General features: G+C 28.5%; 1 protein-coding gene across 1 annotated transcript; it reads right to left on the minus strand.

The window, feature by feature from the left end:
• Positions 1–366: 366 nt before the first annotated feature.
• LOC114177830 (vicianin hydrolase-like) lies at positions 367–16,009 on the minus strand. The gene is made up of 14 exons (XM_028063403.1): positions 15,575–16,009; positions 5,434–5,681; positions 4,292–4,361; positions 3,257–3,315; positions 3,074–3,149; positions 2,875–2,946; positions 2,635–2,722; positions 2,268–2,520; positions 2,035–2,150; positions 1,717–1,931; positions 1,587–1,618; positions 1,279–1,381; positions 1,013–1,121; positions 367–745 (listed from the first exon to the last, which is right to left on the minus strand). The coding sequence occupies exons 2-14, from the start codon at positions 5,605–5,607 to the stop codon at positions 577–579; spliced, it is 1,536 nt and encodes a 511-aa protein (XP_027919204.1). The 5' UTR covers positions 5,608–5,681; positions 15,575–16,009; the 3' UTR covers positions 367–576.
• Between the last annotated feature and the right edge of the window lie 299 nt (positions 16,010–16,308).

Here is a 16,308-nt window from a genome sequence, read left to right on the forward strand (position 1 = left end):
GATCTATTTCACTTAAATGATTATTCTAGAAATTGGATCTCATCCACCACTTTTACCGCTTATGTAAAACATTCTAGATTTTACCTCATTAGTTTTAATTATATATTAGGTTTTTCTATATTGTTTTAAAATTTGCATTACATTTTAATACATCCAAATAACTTCTGAAATTTTTATGGCAGTACACGTCTTATTCCCATGGGCAAGTGCAAGAATTGGTCTATTGTTATTCATAGAAAATCTTAAGTGAAAAAAAAAACACATTTAATGTATGAAATGATTCAAAATTTTGCATTATATCATAGAAACATAGAAAAAATGCATTTAGGCATTTATTTCCAACATTATAATGTTTCGTCTTTATGGAAAACTTTATAAAACAAGGACGACATCTATAAAGGTAGGTTTGATGATAAAGAAGATGACTAAATGTGATGAAGATGTACTTTACTTTTACACGCCATATAAGAATTATTTATATTTGATGATAACAATGATTTATTGATTACATCATAGTGAAAAGTAGGCAATAAACAGTAAAAACACCAGGAATGCCAAAGGAACCACAAATTTAGGTCACTTGAGAAGAAACTTTTTCAGCCACAAACAAGAAAACTTTAGGTATCTTTTCATATTGTTGTTGTAATCAACATATATCTGTCCAAATCGAACTGTGTAACCAGCATCCCATTCAAAGCTGTCTGAAAATGACCATGCATAGTAGCCCTTCACATTAACACCTTCCCTGCAGGAAAAATATAATCAGTAAAAGGATAATGATAATAAGTCTTCCATTTTTTTATTTTCATCATTTACTTTCCCATGTGGTTTTGTATGAATTATTGATTAATGTATCACTATTTTTTTTTGAAAGAATCAATAACCTACACTAAGTTACGTCAGAAAATAAAAAATGAGAGTCAAAAAATGAGAGTTATAATATAATTCCTCTTAGTAAAACTAACAATTTAGTATGAACAAAATATGCTTAAATTTGCAGTTAAATTCTCACCTGATCGATTGAAGAAGGAAATGAAGATGGCCAATAAGGTACCTAATCCTGATACCATCCTTGCAGGCTTCATCCACTGGTATTGAATCATTCCTTGCTTTAGCAACGCCTACAACAAATTAAAAACCAATTAATCTTAACTTCTGAGGAAACCTATCAATTAATTTTGTTTTTCTCCTGAAGCCTAAACATGTAGAAATTTTTTGATGGGATGATTGCAAACTTATCTAGTAACAAAAACGGGAAATTAACCGGGTAGTATTTACCATTTTCAGTGATGTAAATATTTGGATTCTTGTATTTATCCCTTATGTATACCATAAGATGATAAATTCCCTTGGGATATACGAAGAGCCAATCCAAATCCGTCTGCATAAAAATTTTCACCAGTCGTAAGAGTCATGTTCACTACAACTGCAAGATGTTTTTTGCCAAGTTATGCTATGATTCGGACATTTTAGAATCACTTTCATGAAAGGAAATAATATTTGCATGGTGTGCATTTTCCACTATAACTAAAATTAAATAGCACTAATTAGTTTAATTAGTCCCAGAGAAAATTTACTGTACGCACCGGGGTTCCAATAGCTTCACCATTCTTTTCCGCTATGATCAAGAGAAAATTGTTGCTTGTGTTTGTCAGTTCAGTGTTAAAAAATATTATAAAGACAGTAATTTCACATAGTTTTGAAATATGTACTTACTAGATAGAGTGGCTAGCATATCTGTGTAGAAGGTCCTGTTGGTGGTGACAGGTGCAGCATTTTCTGCATAATATGTGGTGTAGTAATTCACACCAAGAAAATCAATGGATTTTCTTAGGCCTTCAGATTCAGATTTTGTGAATTTGGGAAGTCTAGCACCCACTGACCATTTCATACTTTCAGGATAGTCACCATATGTAACCGGATGACCATACCTCACAAAAATTTCATTTCCACGTTTACAATATGTTTCCGATGTAGGATCTTACTTTTAGTCGATATAGATTTCTAATATATTTTATTACAAGAAATACATACCAACCAAAGAAAAAGTCTAGAGCTCTACTTGCAGCTCCCTCGTCAGCAGCACTGTTAGATTTCGGCAAAAAGTAGTGAGTCGGTAAGGTAATCCCAATTTGTCCCTTTTGATGACCCTATAACATGATAAGATAGTCCACAAACAAGCAAAAACAGAAAACGTTACTTTTATCCAAAGTAGGGTTACTAGAATTTCTCATTTTTATTTTGAGGAAAATGTTTTTGAAGCTAACCTGGTATTTTGTCTTGTACAAGGTGGCAGCAGACTCATGAGCAAGTAAAAGGTTGTGTCCAACGATGTAAGGTTCAGTGGCAGAGTCACCAGCAGGACAATTCCCAGCGTACTTAGAACATCTACCTGGTGCAAAGGTTCCTCCATTGTAACCATTCAGACTATACGATAACGGTTCGTTCAGTGTCACCCAATGCTTCACTCTGTCTCCGAACGTCTTGAAGCAAAAATCAGCGTATTTACGAAAATCCTCCCTAATTATTCACAACAAATAAACCAAAACTTAATTCAAAATCCATGCTTAATTACGGTTTTATAACTTTTAATTACTTAATAATTGTTAAGTATGTTTATAGATCGTTACTCACACCACTTTATGACTACGAAATCCCCCATACTCATCTTCAAGAGCTTGTGGGAAGTCCCAGTGGAAAAGGGTGACAAAAGGTATTAAACCTGGTAAAAAAAAGAAGATAAAATGTGAGAAGCTAAATTCGAGGAAATTCAAGAAGTGTGAAAAAAGGTTACAAAAGATATATACGATCTCACAAGTTCTAATATCAATACAATAGTTACAAATACAGAAAAAAAAAAAAGATCAGCTTTACCATTTGATATAATCTCATTTATAAGATTATTGTAGAATTTAACACCCAAATGATTAACGGTTCCTTTGCCTTCTGCAGTAAGAAATTCAATTGTTACATAACATATTATTTTTGTTTTTTTTCTATCAAATAATATAGTACATAATATATAATTTAAGATGGAAAGGAACATGAAGAAGAGTTGAGTCATATATATTACTGGGGAATATTCTTGACCAAGAGATGGAGAATCTGAAGGAGTCTATCCCAATTTGTGTCACCAATTTTATGTCACTCTGCAACATATTTCAGTTACAGTTAATGATGGAAAATGATACAACGTAGGTGATGCTTATTTAGGACTGTTATGACTCAAAATGGTAAAATTTGAGGGAAGATGTACCTTGTAGCCATGATAAAAATCAGCTCCAACATCACCAGTACTATGATCCCAAATTTTTTCTGATACAAAACATAAAATCACCACAATAACACAAAGATTCGTATTATATTTATATACTATATATCAATTTATTTTCTTGGTTTATTATTGTACTTTTGTGCGAGTTTAATACTTTATATGCTACACCCATTAGGCTTATTTGGTTTATAATATAGAAATAATATTTAATGAGACTAATAATTACTTTTATATGAGTTGATAGTTTTTATTTTCGAGTATCAAAATTGTACAAATTAATTTTATTTAATATTGAATATTTATTATCTTTGTTTATAAATTAGAATAACAGTATAAATACGATATAATATTAATATAACATAAGTATAGTAACCCAAAAATTAGAGAGGAAAGAAGGTGAATTGTGTATATGTTTATATTTAGTGCATGGTTAACATTAAAAATTAAGATTACAAAATATTATTATTTTAATAGTCCACATTTACAAACTGTTATTTATATTCAAATTAAAAATATACATGGTTAAATATACATTAATATGTCTTTAAAAACACTTTTGTTATTTTTTTAAGTTAAATATATTTAAAGTTTTGTTAACAATGATGATAGTTTCAACATATAAACATTATAATTAAAGTTATGGTTATCTAGAGGTATAATTGACAAATTTAAAAACAGTTATACACGTAAAATTTCTATACATTGTGATTATCAATACGGAACCAAAAAAAAAAGTCATGTTCACATTTTACATAATTCTAAATTAGTACAATATTTAAATGGTACAATTTAAAAAAATATAAAAGTCATTAAATTGTCGTGCGTAAACTAGTAACAAGATTTAGTATTATATCAGATATCGTTTTCCACGAAATAAAAAAAAAAGAGAGTCGTGTGTGATATACATATATCGTATTGGAGTGTTTAACGAAAACAAAGAAAGTCACGTAAGTTTGGCATAAAACGTAATGCATGTAGCAGAGGTAGAAAAATTCAAAGAAAGAGGGTAACCCTAACCTGGATGGTGTTGAGTGAAGGTGTCCCAAATACATGCTCCTCTTCCATCTACTTTTGTTGCTCCTTCTGCCTGAGTAATTAACAAACCAAAATAATTTATCATTCACCACCCCTCTATACCATATACTATACGTCTTTTAACACAACAAAATTTTGATTAAATATCGGTACAAGTTTTGATTAAATTAATAATTGTGAGTTAAAATATAAATAAGCACAATAAATATTCACTTAAATCCGCACTCATTTAAGTTCGCATTTCATCTAGATCCGTAATTAAAAAGGAAATTTCTGAGGAATAATAATTTTGTAACTTTATTTTCAGAGAAAATTGACCTTCAGAAAAAATCGACTTTATAAATAAAATAAAGGTTTAATTAGTCTAATATTACTCATTTTGATTTGGATGTGTCAGTTTGGTATCCGTTTCTATAAAGTTGTCAATTGAGTCACAACTTTTGAAAATATGTTTCAATTAGGTTATTTTTAGAAAAAAATTATTAACGTCGGTATTGATATTTAAAATGACTTGCAAAATTAAGTATTGATATTTATATTAAAATTTAGTGGTAAAAGTCATGAATAAAGTAAACGGTATTAATAAACTTTCTCTAAAAGGAACCTAATTGAGACACTTTTTTAAAAGTTGGGACTCAATTGATGAATTTTTAAGCAGGTATCAAAACACATCTGAACGGAAGTGGGTATTATCCGACTAATTAAACCTAAAATAAAATAAGAAATTTCTCTTGTAACATATCTCTTATATCTATCATATATCTTATATCTCTCATTTTTCGTAATTTCTACAAATCTTCAACACTAACAATATTTTATATTATAATCATTATTTGACTCTTAAAATTTCATAAGTCTGTATTCTAATTAAGTCTGGTGTATAAACGAATTATTAATATAGTCTCAAGTTGGTGTATAAAATTTTAGTAGTGTATATCTGTCAATCTTCATCACTAAATGCTGAATGTATAAATTTGGGTTGTACATATCATGTAAATGGATTAACGCATTTCAAATTCTCTATTATAGTTATACTATTTTTTGTTGATAAAAGAAAAGATGTTACATTAAATAGAAAATGAATTTGTTAGTTGTAATAAATTGAAGTGTTATGAGTAAAATACCTGGTAAGCAGAAGAACCTAGTCCAAAGATAAAAGTGGAAGGAAATAGGGTTCTGTTGAATGTTGAAGAATAGTGGCTTGGCTTCACGCTTTTCGTTGCAGTTGCAGCGCCATTGCTCAAAAGGGTAGCAATAGCAAGAGATAGAAGACAGAGAAGAGAAGTATTAGTTCTCATTTTTTTTGTCTTTCTTTCTCCATAACTCTTACCAATGCCTTCTATTTATAGAACTTGAACTGCTTTTCTTTGGACTGAAATATGACGGAAGACAATTTTAGGGTTATTATTATCATGATTTAAATATGAAAAATGATTTTTTAACATTTAACAATTTTCTCTTACTCAGATGGTATTTTTAAATGATTTTTCATTTTTTTCTCATTTTTTTATATTTCAAAATTATTTAAAAAATATAACGTGAAGTTGTAAGAAAAAATTATCGATTGTCCTTTAAATATATAGTTTATCTTGATTAAAATCCTGACATATATAATCTAATAATAAAAAATAATTCTACAAATTATAATTTCTTAATATGTATATCGTTATTTTATTATATTTTATCACATTTTAATATATATAGTTATTTTAATAAATTTTAATGCAAAATAATTCTATATATAAAGTAGCATCATTTCTCAAAATAGAAAAAAAACTCAACATATCTTAGTTATTAAGCCAACTTATGAAATTTTAGATGTTTAGTAAACTCGAAACAAATGTAAAATTTTAGAAATAAATATTTTCTTTTAATTTATTTTATTAATACAAATATATTTTAGGGTGAGGACTAAACCGCAACCCACAAAAACAAAATAAAAATTATGAAATTCTAAAACGGAGTATAAAAATTCCAATTATGGATGAAATTGTAGTTATAATGAAAACAATAACATCTACTAAAAGGAAAATGTCATTGTCAAATAGTTTTTAGCACAAAGTTTAGAAATATATGGAGTTGAAGTTGTTGTTCATACACTTCATTCGTCAAGGATAAATGTCTTCATTATTAATACCTTTGAAAGACCAACAGAAATTACGGCATATGAAGATAATTATGCCATAAATAAGCGTGTAATTGTGGCATAAATCCACGTGGCAAGGGAGGTATTAACACCAATAAAAAAAGAGGAAAACACCAAAAATAGAACCATGATCATCTCCGAAATTATCACCACAAGAGGCACATGCTCTGCATTATCAATAGATACTTCATTAATATATAGTTCAGTGGAGAGAGTAACCAATTAATTTTCTTTTGGAGAAGATGATGGAAATTATTGGATTATTGGGCTTCCCTTCTATTTAAGTGGATAGGGTGTTGTATGTGAGAGAGGCCCATTAGTGAAAATATGACAAACATATATAGAAAGAAAAGAAAAAGAGAAAAAAAAAAACATAGTAATTTCTACATTCCATCAAAGTGTAGATTTTACATTCTAACTGAAAATTTGTTGACCGTCAAATCGAGTTGATGTTTTAGTAGGCTTTTTTTCTTTTTCTTTTTCCTACAGTTGAATCCAGTTGATGTTTTGATTGATCATATGCATGATGTACTTGTTAGAACTTTATTATATCCTTTTGTTGATGTCCAAATTTAAAGCATTATTCCAATATTTTTAAGGGTTCGAGCGAAAATTAAAATGTTTGTCAATTGTTTTTAACATTTATGTTAATTTTGATCAAATAATTTGTTTAGTACCGTGTTTGTTTTTTTAGCACTTAATGAAGTAAAAATATATGCAACCTAAAGAAATAAATACTACCATTTAACAATGAAGTTGTATAAAAAGTTAAAAGAATTTAATATTGCATGGAATATGTTCAATATTTTTCTATGATACCGAAGTTCAACAAATAACAACAACAATAACAATACATTCAAACAAGATAAAAGTTATTCAAGGGACAAAAAAGGATTTACTATTATAATATCTTCTTAAGGTTATATAAAAACTCTCTTAGAAGAAGACAAGTATAGGAGGAATCAATTTACAATTGTCAAAATTTTATTAAAATTCTTTATGCCCTAAAGCTCTGTAAAAATAATGTTTGTGTTCATATTAGCAAACTAGTTTAGAAAATCTAAATATTGTATACGTCAAAAGACGTTATTTTCATTAGTCAGTTGAAATCATGATTTGTTGATTACTCAAACCTTGTATTTATATAGTGGTATGTCATAAGAATAATATATAGAGTCAAGAGTGACTTAAGGTCAATCAAAAGTAGTTGAGAGTTGAAAGAGCATTCATGTTCAATCAAGAATTACTTGAGAAAGAATATATGTTTGAGTCATAAGTGATTTGAAAAAGAATACTTGTGTGTATTTTGCAATGTGAACCTACATAGAGAAACTTGACCAATTGGTGAAACACTAATATGTGTGATTAGATGAAGCTGTATAAAAATATTGAATATATTTTCTTTCTTTTAAATTTGTATATTGCATGTTATAGTTGCTTAACTAACCATAAAAGAATGAAAAATGTAAAACCAAACCAACAAAATTGTTTTATATGTTAGAATTAATTGACGAATTAATTCTATTATATGACTCATTTGAAATATTATGATGGATCCAATTGTGATTTAATAAAATATAAGGACCTATTGGTTATTATGGGAAGTCGTAATAAAATAAAATAAAGTTAAGCCCAACTCGATGGACGTTGGCTTATAAAAGGATAGTAGGGTTCTGTCTCTCGTCATAAGGTTCTCTCACAATAAGTCATCAAGAAAAAGAGTGTGAGAGGAGTAACGAAGGCAAATAGATAGATTGGGGAAAGGAGGTTGAATAATAGAGATTGAAGAACACGTTATTATTGGATCTCTCATAGATCAAAGTTATTAGTATCCTATTATGATTTATGTACATGAATGTGTGATTATATGCGTAATGTGTGATTATGTGCGTGAACATGTGAGAAACATGAATCTTAAGATCCTATAATAATTTTTTATAATGAAGTATTATTATACGAAAACTACATGTGAGAATCATAAATCTTAAGATCATATAGTAGTTTTTTATAATGAAATATTATTGCATGGAAACTACAAAATAATTTATATTATACTCCACTTAAGTTCATCTATTTATCATCTCATATGTCTTGCACAAACGATAAAACTAAATAATCGTAAATTTTTTTTAAAATACCGTTAAATCCTCTCTTTTTGTGTTATTTTCTTATTTTTACATAAAAAAATATCAACATCAAATTAAATGATATCTTAATGCCCATTAAACTGATTCTTACTTTAATAAATATTTTAAAGATATATTTTTAATATTGATAACGAAGTAATTAACATATAACTTAATATATTTAATTTTATTATTGTTTTTATTTAAACATAGATTAGAAAGTGTTCCCAACTATTTTTTAATCGTTAATTATTATCATTCTCTTAATCAATTAAGATTAATTTCCACCCGTGAACACACGTGTCATTATGATTACAAAAGATAAAAAATTATAATTATAAAATATAAATAATTATTATAATAAAAAATAATTTTTATTTATTTTATAGGTATTTTTTAATTGTAAATAAAAATTTTAGTTTTAAAAAGTTGAAAAGTTAAGAAATATAGTTAAATAGAAAAAAGTTAAATTTTAAAAGATAGTTACTTAAAAGGTATAATTGAAAAGATAATTATTTTAATATATATATATATATATATATATATATATATATATATATATATATATATATATATATATATATATATATATATATATATATATATGTATGTATGCGCGCAGTGTATCACTTTCTAAACTGATTGCCATAGAAAAACAATGTGGATGTATAGTTTTTCCATAATTAGGGAATACATGCTCGCACTCGTAACTAAGGTAAACTGTAGTCTAAAACTACGAAATTTCAAATGACTTTGTCAAATCCGGAATTTCGTTGCTACCGAAATCGTTGTAGAATAGTAACAAAAAAATCTAATACATAAAATTAAAATTAAAATCGTTATCATAATTTATTAAGAAAAATTATGAAAAAATCTAAAATGAGATGGTTTGCGAAATAAGATAAGATTTAAAAGTCGATTATGTGCGAAGAATGTAAGGCCGACTTATATCATGCCCTTATTTTAAAGGAGTTGTCCCAAATTAGTTGGGTTTAGGACTGGCCCATAGGGAGCCAAACACCCTAATTTGTCCTAATCCACTCATTCATCTCACTTTCAGAAAATAGTCTCCCATTTCCTTAGAGCTGCTGACGTTTCTCTGTTAGGATTTGGTTCCTAGTCACCTTCAAGTTAGTTTAGCCCCTACTCTACTCCACTTAAGTTGCCCCTCAACTCATACTCTTTCTTCTTCAGCTGGTTTCGTAGTCCCTATTGGAGGTTCATAGTAGTAACCTCGTTTCCTTTCTGTGTCTTTATTCGCAGCTCTTAAAACTACTCTCGAAGTTGTTGTGTTCGTGGGTTTAAGTGTTGAAATCCCTTGTTAGCTTATTTCCAGGTAAGGGAAGCTAGGGATTTCTTGTTTAATTCGATTCTTGCTTATTTTGCCACCATTTTCATGATTGTATGGTTGATGTGCTACTGTAAATGATTGGATGGATTTGTATTACTATTTGGGTATGAGTGTATGGCTGTTGCAGGGGGAACAATGGTGAGACCTGACGTTTTCGTCCAAGCGACATTGTCTCGCCTAGGTGAGACTTGCAGAAACAGGCTAGGTTCGTACTCGAGCTCTCGCTTAGGCGGAGAGCTCTCGTTTGAGCGAGGTGACATCTCGCTCAGGCGAGAGGGGCTCGCTTAAGCGAGAACGCGTGGGAGCCTTGATATGTCACTGCACTTTTACCCCAGGCGAGGAACCTCACCTTTGGGCGAGAGCTCGCGAAATCTCCAAGGGTCACGGTCGCAGTCTCGCCTAAGCGAGAGTCTACAGCTTGAGCGAGAGCACTCCTCTCGCCTAAGCGAGGGCTCCCAACTTGAGCGAAACCTAGCTCGGGTTCTTGCTATTTTCCTTACATGAATATTGTTGGTTGTTTGATTGGCTGGTTTGATTGGTTTTAAACATAAAGGGCGTGGATATACGTGTGCTAAGTATGTTATGGGTTGGAATTAATGAGTTGGTATTGAGCTTGGCATGAAATATGTTTGATGGTTGGTTATTTATTCGAAATGAAATGGTATTGGTATGCATGAGAACTTCATGATTGGTTGGTAAGGCATGAATAAAGTTTAGGTAGGACGTAATCCCATGACCCCTATAGTGGGAGCTCATGGTGGTGCCTCATCATATAGACGTAATCCCATGGACCTTCTTAGGGGGAATCCATGGTGGTGCCTAATTTGTTGAACTTAATTCCATGAACCTCAGGGTGAGAGTTCATGGTGGTGCCTCAATGTAAGGACGTAATTCCACGAGGGTATCGTGGTGGTGCCTCAAGGCCAGGACGTAATTCCACAAAGGCCTCGTGGTGGTGCCTCACTGCTAGGACATAATTACACGAGTCTCGTGGTGGTGCCTCATTATATGTATCCGGATAGTCAGGTCTTGGAGTCTTAAATGGTTTGGTATCACATGAGTGGATGATTGTTATTTATGCTTGACTTTGAAATTGCATGTTGAGTGTTATGATATAAGAATCTTTCACACTAGCTTGTCCTTCTACTTGTTTGTATGTTTGTGTGTGGTTTTTCTTTTTTGCGATGATCATCAATTTATTGATGTGAGTAGATGTGTGAAATCCTAGTGGCCAACAGGGAAATGGTGACTCTGCTGCATAGCCTGCTTGGGCGGGATTCCTTCAAGTGGGCTTTCTCTTAGGGCTATGGCCCATGTATTAACTTGTCGTTTAATCTTAATTTGATCACTGTTGAATCTTGTACCCTGTCTTGTATTGACATCGTGGTGTGCCTCAAGTTTCCCTTTTAAGTACGTTAGTATCTGTAAGGAATGGTTGTATAATCTGAGACTTGTCTCTATATTATATGTGTGACATGTCATTTAATTAAGGTATTTATTTAAATGAGGTGACAAAGAATGCTCTATTTAATTAAGTATATAAAATTAATGCAATTTTTAAAATATTTAATTATATTTAAGAAAGTCAAATTAAATAGAACGAATGTAAAATAATACTTTTTTTTTAAATTTTATTTGAATCAAACAAGGATTGATTTTAATTCTACCTATATTTTCGTTCAAAACGAAAGAAATCAAGCTTAGCTAATTCTTTAAAAACTATTTGAAATTTTTTTTTCGGTGAACCCAAAGAGAATTGACTTCATCTTATATATTTCTTACAATGAAAAAAAATCAGGAATAAAGAAGTTCTTAATTTTGATTTGGTTCATATTTTTTATTTTAATATTTTAATATTTTTTAATTATAAAATAAATCAAAGATTATATATGATAAAAAAATTAATTATCAAAGTAAATTCAAAATTTGACATGATAATGTATATTTTTTAAAATTAGTATAAAAACTTTAATTATCAAGTAAATTTGAGATTTAACTCGATAAAAGATTTAAATTTTAAATTAATAAATATTTTAATTATCAAACAAATATAAAACTTGATAATCAACAATTTTAAAATTGTAATAAAATTTTTAATTATCGAGAAGTTTGAGACTTGATAATAATAATTTTCAAGATTATTACGGTTATCAAGCAATCCTAATAAGTGTTTTTGAATTTTAGGCAAATGAAAATTTTAATTATAAAATTTTTTATTGTACTTTATTGTATATTTTATAATATATTTATTGTACTTTATTTTTAAAAAAATGTTATTTGATCCCTCAATTCTTAGTGAAATTGAAATTAGTCTCTCTTCGTAATTTTGGTCCATTTTAGTCTTCAAACTTTAGAAATGTATAAATTTAATTCTTTTAACCAAATTTTGATAACTTTATTTGATATTTTAAACATATTTCATGGTAGCATTTGAGTTGTTTATCCTGTTTGACACATTTCTGCTCCAAATGTTAACTGCAAAACGCGTTTAAAACATTAAAATAAACTTAACAAAATTTGGTTAAAAAAACTAAATTCACGCATTTATAAATTTGGGAGACTAAATTGATTAAAGTTTTAAAGAATGACTAATTCCAATTTTGACTGAAAGTTAAGGGACTGAAAATATATTTAACTTTAAAAAAATTATGCTGGCAGGTATAGACAAACTCAATTACTAATCTATATATATAAATATAATTTAAGCTAAAGCATATAAAGTATATAAATTGAATGATAATAAAAGTGAAGATACTAAAACACCTGGGTAGTGGACATACACTTGATATATAATCACTTCCCATCACACGGAACCCCACACATTATGTTTCAAAGTAGGATCCACACATAGAGCAATTTAGGCATAAAATGTAATGATGCAATAATACAAAACCGTAGTATTCACTCGTGCGTGTTTAATTGTGTTGCAAAACGAAATGCCTTACAACCATGCAATTCGGCTTCAAAATTGAATCACATATTCTATGCAAGTTGCAACTCATGTTATATAAGAAAGAAATGAGGCCTATCAAAGGGATTGGAATCGGAGGTATTATAACAGGATTAATTAGTTGGATGGTACCAATTTTCGTTCGGACGTCTCAGTTTGGTACCTGTTTTTAAGAAAATATCAATTAAGTCTCAACTTTTGAAAATATGTCTCAATTATGTTCCTTTAAAAAAATCATTAAAGTCGTTAACGATATTAATATTTAAAATGACTTATAAAATTAAGCATTAATATTTATATTAAAATTTAGTGGTAAAAATCATGAATAAAGTTAATAACATTAATCTTTTTTTTTCTAAAAGGGATATGATTGAGACACTTTTAAAGTTAGAACTTGATTGATACTTTTTTATAAGTGGATAACAAACTAACACATCTAAACAAAAACAAAAGTGATAGCATCCGACTAATTAAATCTATTATAATATTGAAAACATAAAATCCTCCATTTAATCACACAATCAAATGCTTAGAAAGAAGTGAGCCCGTCATATATTCATGGCTCACCGAAAGTCCACGTGCCAAAACTAAAACCTTACTTCTTTTAGCATATTCTAAGGAAGAAAACACTAAAAACTAAACGTTTCACTTGAACTAAAAAGTTACTACCAAAACCAACAAGAACATTACACTAGAACTTCGTTTTATACATTCATAAACACCAAACTTAGAAATTTATCTCTTCAGTTCAAACAAACACAAAACATGTTAAAAAAAAAACTTATAAAGAGGAGTATAAGATAACTTAGTGATTAAATGAAAGAAAAAGAGAAAATAATTATGAATTCAATTCACTTGTTAACAATTTGAAAAAAATAAAATTCATTTAATGAGTTTAGAAGAAAACAATAAAAAAAGTTGAGTTCAACTTTCCTTATGGATAAAAGCTAACAATTAATATTCAGAGCCGATTTAAAGATAAAGTGAGTGAAACACTTGTTTTAGGTCTAAAAAAAAGAAAAGTCTAAAAAAATGTTACTACAAATATTTTTTTTATTAAATAAATTATAATATCATATTTAAGGAAAAAGGCCTTAAAATTTTTTTTAATAATGATATACTTCTATTAAATTAATTATAAAATTTTGTTTAAAAAAAATGGCCTCAAAAATAATATTTCATTACTAATATAGTTTTATTAAATTAATTATAAATTTATATGTGAGAATAAAATTTAATTAAATTATTATCGGTTTATTAGTGTCTGTGAATCTTTATTGGTACTAAAAATGATATTCAATGAGTTAAAATCATATTTTAGTAAATTATGATTTTGTTTACGAGAAACACATTGATTAGTTTTTTTTTTCTTATAATCAATCTTAATTCTATTTTCTTCTTTTATCTATATGTGACTTCCTTTATCTTTCTTTGCTTTCTTATATTCTAGAATCCTTTTTTAGGGTTAGGGTTTTGGCATATTACATTTCTTGAATTTCATGTTGTTCGTCTGTACGAATATTTTCATCCTCATTTATGATTAATATGTTTTTTCTTTTGATTTGTGTTATTGTTTCTTGTTGTTGGATTTGTATTAGAATTATAAATGCGATTCTTTTACCCAATTTTGTTTTCTGGTACTTTTAGACTTACATGTTTCTTGAGAGTTTTTTTTATTACATATATCTTAACAAGGAACTAAAATTCTTCTACAAAATTATTAATTAAATTAAGGTTTTGTCTTTTTTTTGTGTGGATAATAGATTAATTGGAACATAATTCAAATTTGAGTTTTATGTAAAAAAGATAATTTAAGTTTAGGGAAAAAAATTACTATTGAGTAGAGAAGAATAATATCTTTTTAATTATTTTTTATTATGATTAATCTTAAAATAAACTCTACAAGTTCGTGAAAATGTTGATAATTGAGAAAAAGAAAAAGACATGAGACTTCAAGACACTAGAAATTTACTATCAAGTTTACTTGTGTGAAACCTGAACCAGGTTATTGATTAAACTTATTCATTTCATATACTTATCTTTAGTTGTGTATTTTATATTATAATTTTTTATTTTATATTAAAATATGTATATATATCAACTAGAAAATTTGAATCGAACTATTTAAAAATCTAGAAGAAGAGAAAAATTGAAACTTTAATGACATGATATGAATAAATTTATAAAAATAGATAGATAGGAAAAATGAATTAGAAAATACAGTGGGTACTCTTTGAATGAAAAATAGTAATAATATAGATATGGATGAAATCAATAATAGAAAAAGAAAATTAGTTAGTAATAAGGATAATATTGATTCTCAAACTTGAGATTAGATGATAATTCTATTCTTTGTATATGATCCAAACTAATGAAAGAATATTGATACAAATTTAAGAGATTTATTTATAAAAAAAGTTATATAAAAATCAATAATAATTTTTTTTTTCTAAAAATATATATTTTAAACATTTTTCTTTAATAAATTGTATTCAAAAACCTAATTTTTTATATAAGAAAATTAAAAAATAAATTTTAATTAAAATATTTATTTTTTAAATTTGTTTTATGTCTTCATAACTCTTGAATTCTTGTGATATGGTATTTATCGGTAAATAAAATAAAGTAAGAGTACTCGATGAAATCGATAGAGACCAAATAAAAAATTAGAATAGTGGTAGGGAAAATGAACCTCGCCGACGCCGGCAATGGTCGAAGGAAGTCGGTCATCGTTGACGCAGACAGCAGCGAGAGGACGTGAACTCCGAAGCTAGAGAATCCTGAACGAGCCCGAACGGAGGAGATTCCCGGTCCGGCGAGGCTCTTGCGGTAAATGGTGGTGGCGACGATGAAGTTTTAATCTGTGTTTATGGTTGAAACGCAGCGGAATGTCGTTGACGTTGGGAAGTTGCAGATTATTGAGCGAAGGTTTGAAGTGAGAAAACGAGAAGCATGCCTGTGGTGAGGTTTGTGTGCGAGGAATGAAGAAGAAGGAATAAGGAAAGTGTGTTCTGTTGAGGATGAATTGGAGAAGAGAAAAAATGGAAACCAATGATGAGATAAAGTGATGAAAGCTGAAGGAAGTGCATGTTGGTGTGGTTGAAAATGAAATGAGGAGAGGTTGAATATGAGTGATCCTCCAAAATGGAAAAAAAATTCATAACAAGACAAAACGTGAGAAAATCCCAAAACTGTTTTGAGATGTAACAGAACTATGGTTTTTTATGCGTGCAAGCTACGATTTTCTAAAATTTTAATTTGTTCATTATCATAATAAATTAATTAAATTACATTTAGATAAGAAGATTGAATTGCACTATAAAATAAGTATTATTAAATGTACAGATTTTCTAAGAGAATATAATATATTTATGTAAATTTAAATTAATTCAAATCGAATATGAATATATTTTAAATTTGTGTTCC

This window comes from Vigna unguiculata, chromosome 1, assembly GCF_004118075.2.
Source record: "Vigna unguiculata cultivar IT97K-499-35 chromosome 1, ASM411807v1, whole genome shotgun sequence".
Lineage (NCBI taxonomy): Eukaryota > Viridiplantae > Streptophyta > Magnoliopsida > Fabales > Fabaceae > Vigna > Vigna unguiculata.

Excerpts from the sequence above, each read along its gene's own strand:
- LOC114177830 (XM_028063403.1), bottom strand. The coding sequence starts at position 5,607 with ATGAGAACTAATACTTCTCTTCTCTGTCTTCTATCTCTTGCTATTGCT. Across the intron at positions 3,316-4,291 it reads CTTCACTCAACACCATCCAG|AAAAAATTTGGGATCATAGT; the intron begins GTTAGGGTTACC and ends GTTTTGTATCAG. Across the intron at positions 1,122-1,278 it reads TATTTACATCACTGAAAATG|GCGTTGCTAAAGCAAGGAAT; the intron begins GTAAATACTACC and ends AATTTGTTGTAG.